This window comes from Peromyscus maniculatus, chromosome 1 (assembly GCF_049852395.1).
Source record: "Peromyscus maniculatus bairdii isolate BWxNUB_F1_BW_parent chromosome 1, HU_Pman_BW_mat_3.1, whole genome shotgun sequence".
NCBI classification, from domain to species: domain Eukaryota; kingdom Metazoa; phylum Chordata; class Mammalia; order Rodentia; family Cricetidae; genus Peromyscus; species Peromyscus maniculatus.
This window is the reverse complement of record NC_134852.1, coordinates 211,110,302-211,129,957: the sequence shown is the minus strand read 5'-3', so window position 1 is coordinate 211,129,957 and position 19,656 is coordinate 211,110,302. Positions and strand designations below refer to the sequence as shown.

The following is a 19,656-nucleotide window of genomic DNA, read 5'->3' as shown; positions in this document are numbered from 1 at the left end:
TGGACAACGGCGGCAAATCAACCTAATTGCATGTTATTCATTGATTCATAAAACTAAGCTCACTGTATTGACAAAGTAAACGATATATTCTTATCATCATCATCTAAATCCATGGGGAGAGGGGGACAACAAATGTGTCTCCCTAAAAAAAATTCAGCTAAATTAGAATAAAAGGAATTCCCTTAAGATGATCAAGTCAGCTAAGTTATTTTTTTCATGGGAAAAGACTGTTTTCCTTCTGAAATCTAGAACAAGACAAGAATATACACCTGGATGCTCACTACATCTTTGTAGCACAGTTTTAAAGACTAAAGCTACTGCAATGAAAACAAGAAAAATAACAAAAAGGAATCGGAACTCAAAAGGAAGAACTACAACTTATTACATACAGAAGACGGTATTGTTGAAAGAAGTTCTGACAGAATATGCTAAAGGGTACCAGAACTAAAGGATAAAAACAAATATAAAAATCAATTATATTTATATACAAGGGTAAAAGAAATAAGATATTCACAACAGTTTCAAAACAAAATGCATAGGGATTGTCTTAGTCAGGGTTTCTATTGATGTGATAAACACCAGGACCAAAAGCAGCTTGAGGAGGAGAGGGTTGATTTTGCTTGCACTTTCACATTGTAGTCCACTGTGGAAGAAGGATTTCAGAGCAGCAGGATCTGGGAGACAGGAGCTGATGCGGAGACCATGGAGGGGAGCTGCTTACTGGCTCTGGTATGCTCAGCCTGCCGTCTTATAGAACCCAAGACCACAGTCAAGCGTGATTGCATCCACAATGGCCTGGGTGCTCCACCATGGAGTACTAACTAAGGAGACGCCACACAAGCAAACACACAGACCCCAGCCACACCCTGCAGCACAACCAAAGGAGGCCCCGCCTGAGAGCTGTCAGTTGGCTCTGGCTGGTGCGGAGTAGACATAAAACTAGCCAGCATGGGGTAAATCAGACAGACAGACTGACACACAGACAGGAGGGTGTGGTGATATTTTATTTGTACTGAAATGTTATTTTAATTTTATGTTAATAAATAAAGTTGCCCTGGGGTCAGAGCTATTAGAGCCATAGTAAGAGCGTGGTGGTTAGAAGAGCTAGGTAGATTTCTGTGTGTTCAGGGATACAGCCAGTATTGGAGACATACGCCTTTAAGACCTGGAGGGCGGTACTTACAGGCAGTGATGAGGCAGTCATGTGGTTGGGTTTACAACCAATGAGAAGGCAGAACAGAAAGATTATTTAAACAGGGACACAGGAAGTACCTCCCTCTCTCAGGGAAGTTAGGAGCACTGCAGGAGGTAAGATTTTATCTCTGAGCTCTGACCTCTCGGCTTTCTCTTTTACATTGGCTCTGTGTTTCTTATTTTAATAAGACGATTGGTTACATCTACAGGAGGGAGGGAGGGAGGGAGGGAGGGAGGGAGGGAGGGAGGGAGGGAGGGAGGGTGGGTGGAAGATATACACAATTAAAACCATAAAATATCTCTAAGGTAAATGAAAGAAAATTTAAAAAGAAAAAGATGCCATTTCCATAAGTAAAAAGACTTACTATAGTTAAAATGTAAATTCTCCCAAATTCACCTATAAACTCAGCAAAATCCCAAAGAAGTGTTTTTATAGACATGTTTCAGAAATCCAAATTTGTAAGTAGAAGTACATTTAAATTCAAAACTGCCTTTCATCTGGCTTGAACATGCTGAATTTGTCTTTCCTGGTCTGGATTACCTCACTTGGGATGATTGTTCCAAGCTCTATCCATTTACTTGAAACTTTAATTATTCTTAACAGCTGAATAACATCCCGTCGGGTAATTGCATCACATTTTCATTATCCATTCATCAGGTGATGGACATCTAGGCTGCTTCCAACGGCCATTATGAACAGAGCCGCACTGAACAAGGATGATAAAGTGTCCCTGTAGTAAGGTCCTTTGGGGTATATGCCCAAAAGTGGTACAGCTGGATCTTGGTGTAGATGGATTCTCAGCTTCCTGAGGAACTTCCACACTGATTTCCACAGTAGCTGTACCAGTTTGCACACTTCTACCAGCAACAAATAAGTGCCCCTACCCACCATCAAGAGCATGTGTTGTCATTGTTAATCTTGGCCATTCTGACCAGTGTTGAGATAAAATCTCAATGTTGTTTTAAAACCCCAGCATGGAGCAGGGGAAGTGGACACAAAGTCCCACCCCTTTGTAATTGATACCTGCTGGGAAAGGAAAATCACTTTCTCCAATGGGGTGTCACTGAGCATCTCAACCACACCCTGGACCCCGCCCTGGACTAGGTGGAGACACAGCATCTCAACTACACCCTAGAGCCTGCCCTGAAGTAGTTGGAGACACAAAACAAACTTGTTTTTTGTTTGGGGGATTTTTATTTTGGATGTTTTTTTTTTTCTTTGTCTTATTGCTTTTGTTCTTTGTTTTGATTTTGGGTTTGTTTTGGTACTTTTTGAGAGAAAAGGGAACATGAAGTTGGGTAGGTAGGGAGGTGAGGAGGACAGAAGGAGCTGGAGGCAGGAAAGCATAATCAAAATATATTGTATGGAAAAAAATTACAAAAAAGTTACCTTTCTAGGGGTTGGGGTTTAGTTCAGTGGTAGAGCGTTTGCCTAGCAAACATAAGGCCCTGGGTTCGGTCCTCAGCTCCAGGAAAAAGAAAAGTTACCTTTTGAGAAAACAACTTTTTAAAGGAGTAAGACATATCCAGACATGGTGGCACATGCTTTAAAAAGGATTTAGACAAATCATAAGCTAAGAAATAATGTTTGCCAACTAAACATGTGCTGCAGGACTTCTATGTAGAATAATGGGCCTTTAAAACAAAATGCCATTGTCCTGGCAGTTGGTTTGCTTGCTGGCATGTTTGGTTTTGGTAAACTTGACACTAGCTAAAGTCTTCTGGGAAGAAGAACCCTCAACTGAGAAAATGCCTCCATTAGATTGGCTCTTTGGCAAGTCTGTGGGGCATTGCTTGATTAATGATTGACATGAGAGTGCCCCACCCACTGTGGGCAGTGCCACCTGCAGCACTGATCCAGGGTTGTATAAAAAGGCAGACTGAGCAAGCCCTGCAGAGAGCAGGCAGTGAGCAGCCTCCTCCATGGGCTCTGCTTCAGTTCCTGCCTCCAGGTTCCTGCCTTGAGCTGCTGCCCTGACCTCCCTCAGTGTGACCTGAGAGCTGTGAGCTGAGATAAACCCTACCCTCCCCAAGCTGCTTTTGGTCATGGTGTTTGACACAGCAACAGAAAGAAAATCAAACAATCATGAAAATAAATCATTAAAAAAATGTTAATAAGTGAGACAGTTGTTTAGCTTAAACTGTTTGGGAGGCCTCCAGGCAGTGGGATCCGGACCTGTTCCTAGTGCATGAGGCGGCTTTTTGGAGCCCAGTGCCTATGGTGGGACACTTGGTGCAGGGAGGAGGGGCTTGGACCTGCCTCAACTGAATGCACCAGGCTCTGCTGACTCCCCAGGGGAGACCTTGCCTGGAGGAGGTGGGAATGGGAGGTGGGTTGGGGGGAAAGGCTGGGGAGTGGGACGAGGGAGGACAGGGGAATCTGTGGTTGATACGTAAAATGAATAGAAGATCTCTTAATAAAAAAAGAAAAAGGAAAAATGTTAAGCACTTCAACAAGTAACATACATATGACATTTATGCGTTAAAAGATTGTCAATATTGGGGGCTGAAGAGATGGCTCAGAAGTTAAGAGCACTAGCCTTTCTTCTAGAGAACCCGGGTTCAATTCCCGCACCCACATGGCAGCTCACAACTGTCTGTATCTCCTGTTCCAGGGGATCTGACACCCTCACAGAGACATACATGCAGGCAAACAACAATGTGTATAAAATAAAAATAAATAATTTTAAAAAGATTATCGATATTGTTAGTAATGGATGAAAAACAACAATTAGATTTCATTACAAAACTACTAGAATAGCTAGAATTAAAAAAGCTAACTGTAAAATCATGTTGACAGATACTGAAGAACTGAAAATCTTAAGAGATTCGTGGCAAGAACCTGACAATACAACCATTTTGGAAATAATTCACCTGATTGTGTAAAGCTAAACAATCAAGTGAAGTAACTGCCGACAGAAAACTAGGGCAGATTTGGAGAAAGATCAAACTGTTCCTTGTAAATAGTCTATTATAAAATTTTATTTCTTCAAAATTTTAAAAATACATTAAAACTACAGAAGTTTATTTGAACCCCACCTTTTGTTCATGTTCAGGACATGAACAATTTTAATTTACTTATTTATTTTACTAGTTAGAGTAGGAAAAATACACCAAACACTGTTAAGAGAATATTGCAAATACAGATTACCTTTCATAGCAAAAGATTATAAAAGTGTAAAGTTTAAAAAATATAAAGGACAAAAATTTTGTAATTATACTCTCAAAAAGTTTTTTAATAAAATAAAATATATGGAACAAAGTAACTAAAATAGTAATGAAACCATAGCTATTCATTTACCTGAAACTAACAATATAAATCAATTACTATAAATGAAAACACACAAATACTTACAATAACATGTCCCCCTAAGTGGATTACCAACATAGCGATTTTCAGAGTCACATCTGTAAAAACATGAAAGTTTTATTTAGTATTTAGTAGTATATACTACTAAATAATGTAAATATATTAAAACTGTATCATAAATTGAATTTTTAAAAATAAGCTTCCAAAATAATTGCAGAAATCCTAAGGATAAACAAGCGTGAGTGAATAGAAAACATGTGTGAAAGGTAAGAACAGCACACACATGACAGCCTCTCATGGACTGACCAGAGCAGCTGGAAGCAGGGGAGTCTCCTTGCTTTGTCCGTAAAGTCATCAAAATGACTGCTCAATAGAAGCTAAACAAGGACATCAATGGCCATGTCAACGGCTGACGGTCTTAGTTAGGGTTTCTGTTGCTATGACTAAACACCATGACCAAAGCAACTTGGGGAGGAAAGGCTTACAAATTGGCTTACATTTCCAATTCCCTATTCATCATGGAAGGAAGTCAGGACAGGAACTCAAGCAGGGCTAGAACCTGGAGGCAAAAGCTGATGAAGAGGCCATGGAGGGGTGCTGCTTACGGGCTTGCTTCCCCTGGCTTGCTCAGTCTGCTCCCTTATAGAAATCAGGACCACCATCACAGGGGTGACCCCACCCACAATGGCCTGGGCCATGGCACATCCATTACGTGTGCGCACACATGCTGTGAGATCACGTTCCCATCGGAATCTTGGCATTTAGTGCCAACCGACAGTCATCCAATGGTGAGCTCTCATCTCGACGTTCCTTGTCCAGAGCCGCTGTGAACAGCAAGTACCTAGGGTGGGATCACCTCAGCAGAAGATCGTTCACAGGGAGTGACAGCAGACGGCCTCGACGACAAAGCAGAAAACAAAGGACAACCCCCTCTCCTGGGCCTGCAACCTGGCACTGTGGGCAAGCCTGACAACCTCAGTTCAATCCTTGAATGACTCTGGAATTGTTCTCCCCGTCTCGGGCTGAGCACTAACCACCTGTTTTGGCATTAACAACCTTTCATCACCTGGTTGCACTTGGGAAGAAATGACTAACTAGCTTTGCAACCATCAAGAAAACAAATAACCTTATACTTGACATATAAATATACACACATACATATAATTTAAAATTTAGGTACCACACATAAGATAGTCCAAGTCTGGCTTATTTCACTGGACATAATGATTTCTAGTTGCATCTATTTTCCTTAAAATGCCATGATTTCATTGTTTTTTATGACTGTGTAAAGCTCCATTGTGTACATGGGTCCCTTATTTATCCACTCATCTGGGCTGTTCCATTTCCTAGATGTTGTGAATAGTGTACATCCCTGTGGCAGGTTGAGTAACTTAGTCCTTCAAGTACACATCCAAGAACAGAACAGCTGGGCTATACGACAGCTCTAATGGTAGTTTTATGAGGAACTTCCTTACCAATTTCCTTCATGGCTACACAAGTTTACACCAGCCGCAAATAGGGCTCCTTTTTCTCTGTACCCTTGCCAGCATTTGTCATCATGAGTTTCTCTGATGATAGCCACATTGACTGCAGTGACCTGGACTCTTCCTTCCATTTTCCTGGGGGCTAAGGAGGCTAATGCTTTGCGAAGTGTTTATTGGCTGTCTGTATTTCTTCTACAGAGAACTGTCTCTTGAGTTCAACAGTTACTTCTGTTTAAAGTTACCATTTTTCAGTACCAATTATCTTGGGAAAAGGCTGGGCTGACAACTGTCATTTCCGTGACAACAGGACTACTTTGCATCCATTTAAACAGATTGTTTTACTTTTGTTGGTTGGCTACTTCCTTCATTCATCTGAGGTTGGGAGCCAAGATTGGCCTTAAAGTCACTGTGCAGCTGAGGCTGACTAAGTACATATTTTAATCACAATATCCGTGCTTTGCCCAACAAGGCTGTCATCCCTTCCACAGCTTACAGTACATCGAATGCTGCCTTCGAATCTTTCCCACTTTCAAGCTGAGTATGGAAGCTCACGCCTTTACTCTCCACACGGAGGAAGTCAGAACACAGAGTCTCTGTGAGTTCTAGACTAGTCTGGTCTACACACTGAGTTCCAGGCCAGCCAGGGCTACACAGTGACAGCCTGTCTTTGAAGAAGAAAAAAAAATTTTAATCATCTCTGCTTTATCCTGTTAGAAAGCTGTAGGATCAATATAGGAAGTTTGAGGGTATCTCTGAAAGGAGGCCATCACAAATTCTATCAATTCCTACTGCTCTTAAAACTCCAAACCATCAAGAGTGAAAAAATGAACCTCTACCAGCCTATCCACTAGTCTATTTAATTCATCCTATGGAAGCCGAAATTGCTGCTGCACGTCTGTCTGCAGGCTCTTGCCTCTTCTTTCTTTTATCATCATTTACCTGTGGTTTGAGTTTCAATTAACTCAAGGATTTGTATTTCACAAGGCTTCCCTTTCTTTAACCAATTTACAAGGATTTGTGTTTTAACCGGGCTTTTCTTTCTTAGTCAGTTAACAAGGGGGAGGACAATATTCTCTCCATCTCCGCACCCATGAGCAGACACTGGAAATGCTAAGACCATGTGTGTTTTTATGTCTTTGTTGTTCCTGGAGCTACTTCCACTCTACCCACTGTCTTTTTTATCCAGAAACCACTACCTTCCTCAAATTCCAACCCAAGCAGACTGTGCTCAGACCTTCTTCAGTCTCAGCGAGCTCCTTCTCTGAAGTCATAAAGAACAATTAATACATCTGCTGAGCATTTTGATATTGATGCAATGACTCCTGGAAGCTGCTCATTCAAATAAAGGGTTTAGACAAATGCATGGCTACATGGCCAATGCAACCAATGACTGGCAGAGAAAAAGAAACAATATCCACTTGGGAAATTTACAAAAACATGTGCTATTTGATGACATACTTAAAGAAAAATGGAATTTGTCCTTAGAAGAAAAGATTCTTGGTTATTTTAGATCATTAAATACAAGAAAACTGTGTGTTTTACTGTGATGAGTATAATACTAAAGCATGAAAGGTACTTTAGCAAAAATATATCAATTTTGCTTACAAATACCACACACTAATTTAATCAGTTTGCTTATTTAAATAACTATCTCTGCTTCCCAATAAAAGCATCTTCCAATATCACCACTATATAGCAAATAATTTTCAAAATGATGACCTTATCTTTATTATCCCCATTCAAAAGTTAAAAATGTACTGAACAGCCATTTGAGATTCCTCCGTTGAGAATTTTGTTTTGATCTGTACCCCATTTTTAATTGGAATATTTGGTTTTTTGATATCCAATTTCTTGAGTTCTTTATATATTTTGGATATTAGTCCTATATTGGATATGGAGTTGATAAAAATCTTTTCCCATTCTGTAAACTGCTGCTTTGGCTGACTGATGGTGTCCTTTGCCATGTGGGAGCTTTGCAGTTTCATGAGATCCCATTTATTAATTCTTAATCTTAGTGTCTACACTATCAGTGTTGTGTTCAGGTAATTGTCTCCTGTGTCAGTGAGTTCAAGGCTATTCCTCACTTTCTCTTCTGTTAGGTTCAGTGAATCTGGTTTTATGTTGAGGCCATTGAGCCACTTGGACTTGAGTTTGTGCAGGGTGACAAATATGTATGTACATACATTCTTCTACATATCAACATCCAGTTATGACAGCAACATTTGTTGAGGATGCTTTCTTTTTCCAGTGTGTATTTCTGGCTTCTTTATCAAAAATCAAATGTCCATAGGTGTGTGGATTTATGTTAGAATCTTCAATTTTATTCCATTGATAAATGTGTGTTTTTATGCCAATACCATGTTGGTTTTATTATTATAGCTCTGTAGTACAACATGCAATCAGGGATAGAGATGTCTCCAGCAGTTCTTATATTGTTCAGGATTGTTTTAGCTATCCTAGGTTTTTTGTTTTTCCATATGAAGTTGAGAATTGTCCTTTCAATGTTTGTAAGGAATTGTGTTGGAATTTTGATGGGGATTACATTGAATCTGCAGATTGCTTTTAGTAGGTGATAAGTTTTAAAATCCCAGGTTTCTGGGTCCCCGCTGCCACTGATGTAATAAGCCAAATCAAGCCGAATTAATAAACAAAGGTTTAATGAGCAAAGCAATCCTGGATGACCCTTGGGAAGGCAGGGGAAGGGTCACAGGGGTAGAGTCACATAGGAAGAGTCACAAAGGAAGGGTCACATGGCAAATATGGTTACCAGGCTTTAAGTACCCTGTAGGTGTGGTCTTGAGCAGCCTCAGGGAGGGGCTGGCTTTTGGTGGGCTTTGAGGGAGTGGGTTTGGGGAGAGAGATGGAGGAGGGGAGTTGAGGTGGACCTTCCACCAGAACAGTAGGATGGTCATTTTTACTAAGTCAGTCCTACCAATCCAAGAGCAGGGAGATCTTTCCATCTTCTGATGTATTCTTCAAAGACATCAAGTTTTTATCATACATGTCTTTCACTTGCTTGGTTAGAGTTACTCCACAATATTTTATATTATTTGAGACTATTGTGAGGGTGTTGTTTCCATGATTTCTAAATCAATTTGTCATTTGTATATAGAAGGGCTACTGATTTTTTTGAGTTGGGAAATGAAAATCAAAACTACTGTGAGATTTTAGCTTACCCCTGTCAGAAAGGCTAAGATCAGTAACACAAGTGACAGGTCACGGTGGTGAGAATGTGGAGCAAGGTAAACCACTCCTCCATTGCTGGTGGGAGTGCAAACTTGTTCAGCCATTATGGAAATCAATATGGCAGTTCCTCAGAAAATTAGGAATCCGTCTACCTGAGGACCAAGCTATATCACTCAGGCATATACCCAAAGGACACCCCATCCTACCACAAGGACACTTGCTCAACTATGTTCATTGCAGCTTTATTCATTATAGGCAGAAACTGGAAAAAACTTAGACATCCCTCAACTGAAGAATGGATAAAGAAAATGCAGTATGTTTACACAATGGAGTATTACTCAGATTTATTTAAAAAAAAAAGTGATATCATGAAATCTGCAGGCAAATGGATGCAACTAGAAAAAAAAAAATCATCCTACCAGGCAGTGGTGGCTCATGCCTTTAATCCCAGCACTTGGGAGGCAGAGCCAGGTGGATCTCTGTGAGTTCGAGGCCAGCCTGGGCTACAGAACGAGATCCAGGACAGGCACCAAAGCTACACAGAGAAACCCTGTCTTGAAAAACAAAAAAAAATCATCCTTAGTCAGGTAAGCCAGCAAGACAAACACATATGTATTTACTTATAAATAGATATTGGATGTTAGGTAAATGATAATCAAGCTACAATCCACTGACCCAGAGAGATTGAGTTAAAAAAAAGGGGGGGGGGGGCTCTAGGGGGAACCCATAGACCTCCCTGGGAAGGGGAAATAGATCTTGCAGGTGGGCTGGGGGCAGATGGGGACAGTAGTGGGAGGGATCAGATGGTGGGGCCATAGAGGGAGAGAATGTAGGGGGAGACAGCTGGAATTGCAGGGCATTTGGAGGTGATGTAGAAACCTAGTACAGCAGAATTTTCTGGAATCTATGAAAGTGAATCTAGTGAGGACTCCATCTTTTATAGCCAAACAAGGCTTCCAGTGGTGGCATCGGGTAGCATTTGGTTCATTTGTTGGCCAAGGAAGTCCTCTAGGGATCCCTAAACAACACAGGCTGATGCTAGGACAAAAGGTCACTCTCCAAAGACTGAAAGCAGGGCCCCATTGCCAAGGACAACATTCACTTAGCTCACTAAACATAGAAAAATCGATCTGGTGCCTGCTTGGAGCCTTCACCCCAACATTCTAGTCCCTTTGGCATGGGAAGGTACTCTGCCAGCTACTGAAAGAGAAACCTGGACACCAACCCTGCCACAAACCCTTGACCTACACTCTGTCCAGCCTGAAAGATGTGCTGGGGCAATGGTGGCAATGTGGGCGTGGCCAACCAATGTCTTGTTTAAATTGTAGCCCACGCCACAAGAGGGAGCCCATGTCCTATAATTCCTGGATGTCCAGGACCCAGAGACTGGAAAACCCAGAGACCTAGGGCAGAACAAAACACAACTGGCTGAAAAAGAAAAAAAATCAATGAAATGCTTCCTAATAATATTTTGATATACTCATAGATCAGTGCCTTGTCCAGTCATCAAGAGGCTTCCTCCAGCAGCGGATGGGAGTGGATGCAGAGACCCACAGCCAGATATCATGTGGAGAGTCTAAATTGGAGGTCTCCATTGGGTCCCTCCCCTCAGAGAAGAGGGAACCACATGGAGATGGGGAGGGAAGACTGTAGGAGTCAGAGGGATGGAGGACACAGGAGAACGTGTGAATCAACCAAGCAGGGCTCACATGGGCTCACAGAAGCGGTACTGAAGCTCTAAGCACAGGGCCTGCCAGGGTCTGCACCCGGTCCTGTGTGTATGTTATGGCTGTTAGCTTGGTGCTTTTGTGAGACTCCTAACAGTGGAGGGAGTATGTCTCTGACTCTTTTGCCTGCTCTTGGGACTCTTTTCCTCCTATTGGGTTGCATTGCCCAGCCTCTATATGAGGGCTTTGCCTTGTCTTAATGGATTTTACTTTGTCATGTTTGGTTGTTGTCTCTTGGAGACCTGTTCTTTTCTGAAGACAGGAGACAGAGGGGGAGTATCTGGGGAAGGAGGAGGTGGGGGAGAGCTGGGAGGAATGGAGGGAGGGGATTATCATATGAGAGAAGAACCTATTTTCAAGTTATAAAAAATTAAATAAAAACACTTGCATTCCAAAAAAAAGTATTGAACAGAATCATATCTATATATACTATCTACAAAGCATTCTTTACAAATTGGTATTCCAATGCCTCTTTAGAAAAATACATAAATTAAGGTGGGCCGCAGTGGCGCAGGCCTTTAATCCCAGCACTCGGGAGGCAGAGCCAGGTGGATTTCTGTGAGTTCGAGGCCAGCCTGGTCTACAGAGGGAGATCCAGGACAGGTACCAAAACTACACAGAAAAAACCTGTCTCAAAAAAACAAAACAACAACAAAAAAGGAAATATATAATTTTTCGGGCGGTGGTGGCGCACGCCTTTAATCCCAGCACTCGGGAGGCAGAGGCAGGCGGATCTCTGTGAGTTCGAGGCCAGCCTGGGCTACCAAGTAAGTTCCAGGAAGGGCGCAAAGCTACGCAGAGAAACCCTGTCTCGAAAACCAAAAAAAAAAAAAAAAAAAAAAAATACATAAATTAGATCAAAGGCAAAATATATATATATATATATTTTTTTTTTTTTTTTTTTGGTTTTTCGAGACAGGGTTTCTCTGTGTAGCTTTGCGCCTTTCCTGGAGCTCACTTGGTAGCCCAGGCTGGCCTCGAACTCACAGAGATCCGCCCGGCTCTGCCTCCCGAGTGCTGGGATTAAAGGCGTGCGCCACCAACGCCCGGCGGCAAAATATATTTTTATCATTCAAAACTATATTTTAGGTAACATGTGTATGCTTGACCTGTTATCTGTATTAAGCTGAGCTTATCAGCTCTTAAGTAAACAAAAATATTGCTGGCTTTTGTCTAAGAACAAAAGCATGTTCCTAAAATGCCAATTACAAAGGAAGTTAAGTCACTTAAAAAAAAACTGTACTAATTAATTATTTTCAATTCATAATCATAGTTGGAACTAACATTTTGCTTTTGTCTATACTGGTATAACCAGGATCTACAGATGTTATCTTCACTGCTGTAATGAAATAGTGATGCTTATGAGCTGGTATATAATTTGAGGGAGTGGATGAGAATGCTGTAAAGTGCAAATAAAGTTAGGGTTTCTGTTTACAAAATTATTAAGATGGTCATGTCGTAGCCTTGAACTCTTCTAAGCATGGGTCTGTGCAGATTCACTAGCCTCATGACAATAAAGCTAGATCTACTTAGAAAACAAACATTACTGTTGCAAAATACCAGAGGCACCGTCCTACCGCACAGGGTAAGCCCCTGGCTTAGCTCATTGCTCATAAGGCCTGTGTGGCCTGCCTGATAGGAACTGATACAAGGTCTATCAGGCTTTGACGCCTAACTGTAGGGATTGCAGAGAAGCGACTAACTGGCAATAAAGGCTTCTCTGAACTTGAAAGTCTATGATAATCAAAGATATCAAGTAAAAATAAGCAAATATTGTTTTCTGTGTTTAAGAGATTCTTTAGATAAAAATTTTACTTATAATTTAGAAAATTTTTTACTAAATTTTTCCCTGATAATTACATAATTAATATAATGAAAACATAGTTTTTCTCATATAATATTCATGAAAAATAAGCATGTGCTTGTAACTAGTTAATATGGAATCATACAAATCTGATTTTAATATAATGTACATTTAAAAATTAAAGAAAGAAAAATAATTTAAATGTATTGCCTTTTAAAGTCACAATTAGAAGGTAATAAATATTAAGAATAATTAAATGATATTAGAAAGTCACTCACGAAATACTGAGAGTAAGATATTGGGTTCCTGTGTAAGGAACGTTCTAGAGAAAAGGAAGGCTGTTAAGTGACTCAGCAGTGACGCAAGTGTGGACCCCGGAACCCGCATCCACGTCAGAACCCGCACCCACGTCAGAACCCGCATCCACGTCAGAACCCGCACACACGTCAGAACCCGCACCCACGTCAGAACCCGCACCCACGTCAGAACCCGCACCCATGTCAGAACCCGCATACACGTCAGAACCCGCATACACGTCAGAACCCGCACCCACGTCAGAACCCGCACCCATGTCAGAACCCGCATACACGTCAGAACCCGCACCCATGTCAGAACCCGCATACACGTCAGAACCCGCATACACGTCAGAACCCGCACCCACGTCAGAACCCGCATCCACGTCAGAACCCGCACCCACGTCAGAACCCGCACACACGTCAGAACCCGTATACACGTCAGAACCCATATACACGTCAGAACCCGCACCCACGTCAGAACCCGTATACACGTCAGAACCCGTATACACGTCAGAACCCGCACCCACGTCAGAACCCGCATCCACGTCAGAACCCGCACCCACGTCAGAACCCGCACCCACGTCAGAACCCGCACCCACGTCAGAACCCGTATACACGTCAGAACCCGCACCCACGTCAGAACCCGCACCCACGTCAGAACCCGCACCCACGTCAGAACCCGTATACACGTCAGAACCCGCATCCACGTCAGAACCCGTATACACGTCAGAACCCGCACCCACGTCAGAACCCGCACCCACGTCAGAACCCGCACCCACGTCAGAACCCGCACCCACGTCAGAACCCGCAAACACGTCAGGGGTGGTGCCGTCTGCGTCGTGCCCACGCCCCCCGCCCCCCAGCAGTTGGCTCTACAGGCTCTCCTCTAAGGCTCTAGGAAACCATCATCTTTACACATTTATTTTTTCAAAAGATTTTATAATATGTAAATGAAATTATCTTACAATAATGTAAGCTTAACTAACATAATGCTAACATTCAAATTTAAAACATAAAAATTAGTCTTATAGCACAAAATCCATAAAAGTTCCAAATACAATTCTTTGCACTTACAATTGGCATTGGTCACCTTTTATTCCTTTTGTTGTGCAGAAACATTTCCCTGTGTGCAGATGACAAATATTTGCATGGCCACTGCACGTGCAAGCTGTAAGTCAAAAAATAACATAGTATTAAGTATTATTAGTATCTTATTTTATGAGGCTATTTCCTCATGTCATATAAGCTATTTCTTCACTTAATGTGAAAACTTTGCAAAACTCTTTACAATCCTAAGGAGTGCCCTGCATCTACCATGCACCTAAGTAGTTCTCTAATTCTCCTTTGTGCTTGTTTGTGATCTGATACATCAAGTTCATGAAGCAAGTGTTCAAAAAGATAGCAGGTGTAGTGATGCACACCCCTAGTCCCAGCACATGGAAGATGCATGGTGCACACTCCAGTCCCTGAAGTGGAAGCTGAAGGCAGGGGGCCAGAAGTCAACATTACCCTTGGCTACAGCAAGTAGCTTTGAGGAGGTGATTGGTTCAAAACAAAAACAGGTAAAATTTAAAAGCAAGAGCTTTGGAATGCAGTGACTTAACTTCAAACACGCATTTCGAACCACTACCTACAGAACTGTAAACAATTTATTGAAACGCTCCAGATTTGGTTTTGTCATCTATAAATAGAGAATAACACTACTTAGCTCTAAAGAGTCTTGAGAATTAAATAAGACATTGTTATTTAAACCACTTAAAATGCCAAGCAGTAGTGGCACTCGACTTTAATCCCAGCACTTGGGAGGCAGAGGCAGGCAGATCTCTGAGTTCAAGGCTAGCCTGGTTTACAGAGTGAGTTCTAGGACACCCAGGGCTACACAGAGAAACCCTGACTCAAAAACCCAAATAAATAAATAAACAAATAAAATATTTAAAATGTGTAAGTACTGAAAAAATACAGCTATTATTTCTAGTATTATTACTATTTTAAACAAGACCAAAAGTACAGCCACATACGGCCTTATTGTCTGCTCGTCTTTTTATGATTCCGAGATTATTCTCAGAATTACTGCTTCAGAACACTAAATTAAGCATTGCATTCCACAATGGCACGACTGGTTTAGTTGTAGGAACGCAAATATCCATTTTCTCTTCATTATTGCCTAACACAGCTGCCTAAACAGGACCTGAGCAACGATGACTGCACCAGCAGATGAGCCAATGCAAGGAACACCGTGGGGCCTCGGGCCCAGACAAAGGTAACTAGGAAATGCTGAGAGCTGGAGAAAGAGTCTCCCAATGCAAAGTGGTCAGCCCTGAAATCACATACATACAAGGAACATTTGTGGTGGTATTGTGTTCCCCAAAATATTGTGTACCTTAATAAACTTATCTGGGGTCAGAGAACAGAAAAGTCACTAGTTAGGCAGTGATAGCACACACCTTTAATCCTAGCATTCCAGAGATAGAAATCCCTCTGGATCTCTGTGAGTTCAAGACCACATTGGAAAAAGCCAAGCATGGTGACACATGCCTTTAATCCCAGAAAGCCAGCCTTTAATCCCAGAGAGTCGTGGTAGAAAGCAGAAAGATATATAAGGCGTGAGGACCAGAAACTGGAAGCATTTGGCTGGTTAAGCTTTCAGGCTTTGAAGCAGCACAGTTCAGCTGGGATTCATTCTGGATGAGGACTCAGAGGCTTCCGGTCTGAGGAAACAGGACCAGCTGAGGAATTGGCAAGGTGAGATAGCTGTGGCTTGTTCTGTCTCTCTGATCTTCCAGTATTCACCCCAATAACTGGCCTCAGGTTTGATTTTATTAATAAGAACTTTTAAGATTCCTGCTACAAACATTATAAGGACAGAGCCATTATATAGTCCTAAATATATATGTAAGAGCAAATAATTATATGTGTAAAAACAAATGAGGTCATGAATTTGAGCAAGAGCTGAAGAAGACCCCAGTCTTGGCCCCCACAAGGACACATTAACATGTACATGCATCTACCATGGATGCCCATACACATGCATGTTTACACACACACACACACACACACACACACACACACACACACACACATAAGGAGGGAGGGAGGGAGGGAGGGGAGAGATTGAAGGACAAATGAATCTGTAATTTAGGACATTGGTGTCATAAGTTCTGTGCCTGGAATCCCATCAGCTGATGGCCTAACTTATACATTCATGGTCCTTCTTGCATCTAACCACTCCTTTCCATTTCAGAGCCGCAGTGTTATCACCCACATCCTCTTCCTGACACTGACACAGTCACGTGACACATACACCCCCCCACCCCCCACCCCCGTGCTCCAGGGTTACAGTCCATTCTCCTATCAGAGGACATCCTAAGAGCAATGGTGTGTACGTTAGCATCCCTTTCAAAAGCACCAGTGAGAACCACTGTGTTTCTGCAGCATCATTCTGCCGATGGAAATGAAATCAAGTGGCCTACACATGCACATCAAAATGAGATAATCAATCTAATTTTCCCAATGTTCAACATTTGTTACTATATTTTTCTTAAAATATCAATAACTATTCTAATATCTATGCTAATTAACAGATGCAAACAAATGTAACCAGATAAACACATTGATATTCCAAGAGGGATTTCAAAATAAAATAGATCTTAAATATACATGTCAAGTTTAAGACCACTCAGGACATTTTTCGAGGGGAGAAAAATAGTCCGAGGCTTTCGTTGTGTGTTGCACCAAGCCAGCTGGAGGATGATTTGGTGACAATTATCAGGAAAAGGTACTTCAGCGTTAGAGTTCAGTTTTTTGATCCCCTAGTCAAGCAATAAGAAGGACTCCACAAGAGCTCTCATGGAGTTCTTGGTGTGCATCCCCTGGGATGTGGAGGGTAGAAGAGAAGTGCTGTCAATCACTCAGGCATGAATCTGGGCCCTTGAACTAAAGCAGTAGGACAAATGGGAGGAGCTACTTTTAGGAAAAACAATGTGAATTCCTCCTCTGCTCAATCTAGGGCTGCTTAAAGTTCTAAACAGGAAATCCTGCTGGGAGCGTTGCAAGGACAGAAAGGTTGTGAGCCCAGGAAGGAAGTATATGTCACCTCATCTTGAGAATCACAACTGGACAGCCCACACTCAGAACAGGGGCCAACAGCAGCAGTTTGACCTGTACGAGAAGGACCAGCAGGGTGTGCCTTTACCAGGGACCTCACCCACAGACAATAGCTACGCTTCCCAAACAACACTCTGCAGGCTTCCTTCCATCACAGGAACCATTGAGAAGTTACTCCTGGGGAGACAGCTCAACAGAGTGCATGCCCAGCAGGTGGGAAGATCTACCTTTGCTTCCCAGGAGCAACAGAAAAAGAAGTTATCAGTTCAGTAAAAGAAAAAAGTCCTAAGCATAGAGAGAGCACTCAGAATAGAAAATGCAAGCTGGCTACTTTGTACAAATTGACAAGTTGATTCTCAAATTCATTTATAATTACAAAACTTCACATTACTACAAAATTAGAAGACTCAGCCATGCCACCTCAAACATTACTATGAAGCTGCAACAATAAATTCAGACCGCACTGAAGTAACTGCAGAACACGGAGTGGAAAGGCGCGACCAAGCCAACAGGCTCAGGAGCTGCAAGCTAGGCAGGAACAGGGAAAGAGAGGGTTAGAGCCTGCCCACCGGCCACAAAAATTCAAACAAGGAAAGGCCTGAATGTAAGGTTTAGAAGAACCCAAAACAAAAAATTCAAGTAAGTGTTTCTGACATTATTGGGCAATTATTTTGACACTGTAGTGATTTAAATAAGAGATGCCCCCCCCCATGGGCTCATGGATTTGAACACTAGCTCTCCTGCTCATGACAGTTTGGGAAGTTAAGGAACTTTAGGAGGTACAGCCTTGCAGGGGGAAATACACAGGAGGCAGATTTCAGAGATTCTAGCCTTGATGCAATTGCTGTTCTCGTTCTCTCTCTCTCTCTCTCTCTCTCTCTCTCTCTCTCTCTCTCTCTCTCTCTCTCTCTCTCTCTTCCCACTTCTTATGGGTAGAGAAAAATTCATCACCCCATTTCTTAGTTGGGTTAGGGTTTCTACTGCTAGGAAAAAAAAAAACTCCATGACAAAAAGCAACTTGGGGTGGGGGAGTAGTATTTAATTCACTTACACTTCCTCATCACTCAAGAAAGTCAGGACAGGAACTCAAACAAGGCAGGAACCTGAAGGCAGGCAGGAGCTGATGCAGAGGCCATGGAGGAGTGGTGCTTACTGGCTTGGTCCTCATGGCTTTCTCAGCCTGCTGTCTTATAGAAAAGCCACCAGCCCAGAGATGGCACCACTCACCATGGGCTGGGCCCTCCCCCAACCACTAATCAAGAAAATGCCCCATGGCAGGATCTTACAGAGCATTTTTCTCTGTTGAGGTTCCATCCATTCAGAGGACTCCAGTCTGTGTCAAGGTGACATAAGCTAGCCAGCGCACCATCTCCTGCTCCAACAGCCTTGCCCTCCATGCCATGGTACACTCTGGAACCCTAGGTCAAAATAAACTCTTCTCCTCTAAGTTGCTTTTTGTCATGGTATTTTATCACAACAACAGAAAAATAATTCATGAAGTCACCAAAGAACAAAACATGAAAAATAGTAAGCAAGCAAGCAACAACAGAATGTACTTCATCAATCTTAAGAAATTTGCATGACAAGAGATGCCAACAATAAAATAAAAGAACAATAAATTACAGGGAAATTTTTTTTGCAAATCATGTATCTTACTTGTATCTAGAATATAAACAATTTAGTCCAATAAAAGATAAATTTCCCAATTAAAAAAATCTATCCATGGATTTGAATCAACATTATTTTAAGAAAAATATGCAAATGACCAATTAAGCACAGAAAAATATAGTCACTAGATTAGTAGTTAGGGAAATAAATGCAAGTCAAATTTTCTATTAGACACCATCAATGCTCCTAATTAAAATGCAAACAATGACCAGAATGTATGAGGATGGAGAGAAGCTGGAACTTGCATGGATGACTAGTGGAAATATAAACGTGTACAGCTGTCCTCAGAATGTCTGTGAGCGAATCAAAACAGTCAATGTGGAATGAGCAAATGACAAAACTGATTAGTTCTAGCCAGATAGAAAATGATAAATAAAATATATCTTCCAACAGTATGCATATGAGTGCTTATAACATTATTCACAACAACTAAGAAACTGAAAGACAGCTCAAATGTCTATCAAAGTGACGTTATTTGACAATAAAATTAACACTTCTCACACATGATTAAGCTTAAATCTAATGAATCTTTAAAACACTTACTACAAAAAAAATTCCAGAATAATTCAACCTATCAGATAATGGATTTCTAGTTGCCATGGGAGCCAGGGAGAAGGGAGAGCGAGACGGTAAGGGAGAGGCTACCAACAGCATGGGCTGTTTGGTGTCTTTTCTCTTTTTGTTTTCTGTTTCCTGTTGTTTTGTTTTGTAGAGGGAGTGATGAAATTCTGTCAAATAAACTGTAATCATGAGGGCCTATTTCTATCAATACACTAAAAAATCACTGAACTGTATCCTCTAAAACAGCAACTTCCATTGCGGCATGTTATATCTTAGTAAGGCTTTCGTAAAAGTTTTGGTTTTGACCACATTATGAAACATT

General features: G+C 41.7%; 1 protein-coding gene across 4 annotated transcripts in view; it reads right to left on the bottom strand.

The window, feature by feature from the left end:
• Atrnl1 (attractin like 1) overlaps positions 1 to 19,656 on the bottom strand; it is a 587,588-nt gene that overhangs the window by 429,884 nt on the left and 138,048 nt on the right. For all 4 annotated transcript variants that reach the window (XM_076563387.1, XM_076563388.1, XM_006978477.4 and 1 more), the window contains exons 20-21: positions 14,076 to 14,169; positions 4,550 to 4,602 (exon numbers count right to left, since the gene is read on the bottom strand). In XM_076563387.1, the coding sequence (XP_076419502.1) occupies positions 4,550 to 4,602; positions 14,076 to 14,169 (147 nt within the window). The remainder of the gene's footprint in view (positions 1 to 4,549; positions 4,603 to 14,075; positions 14,170 to 19,656) is intronic.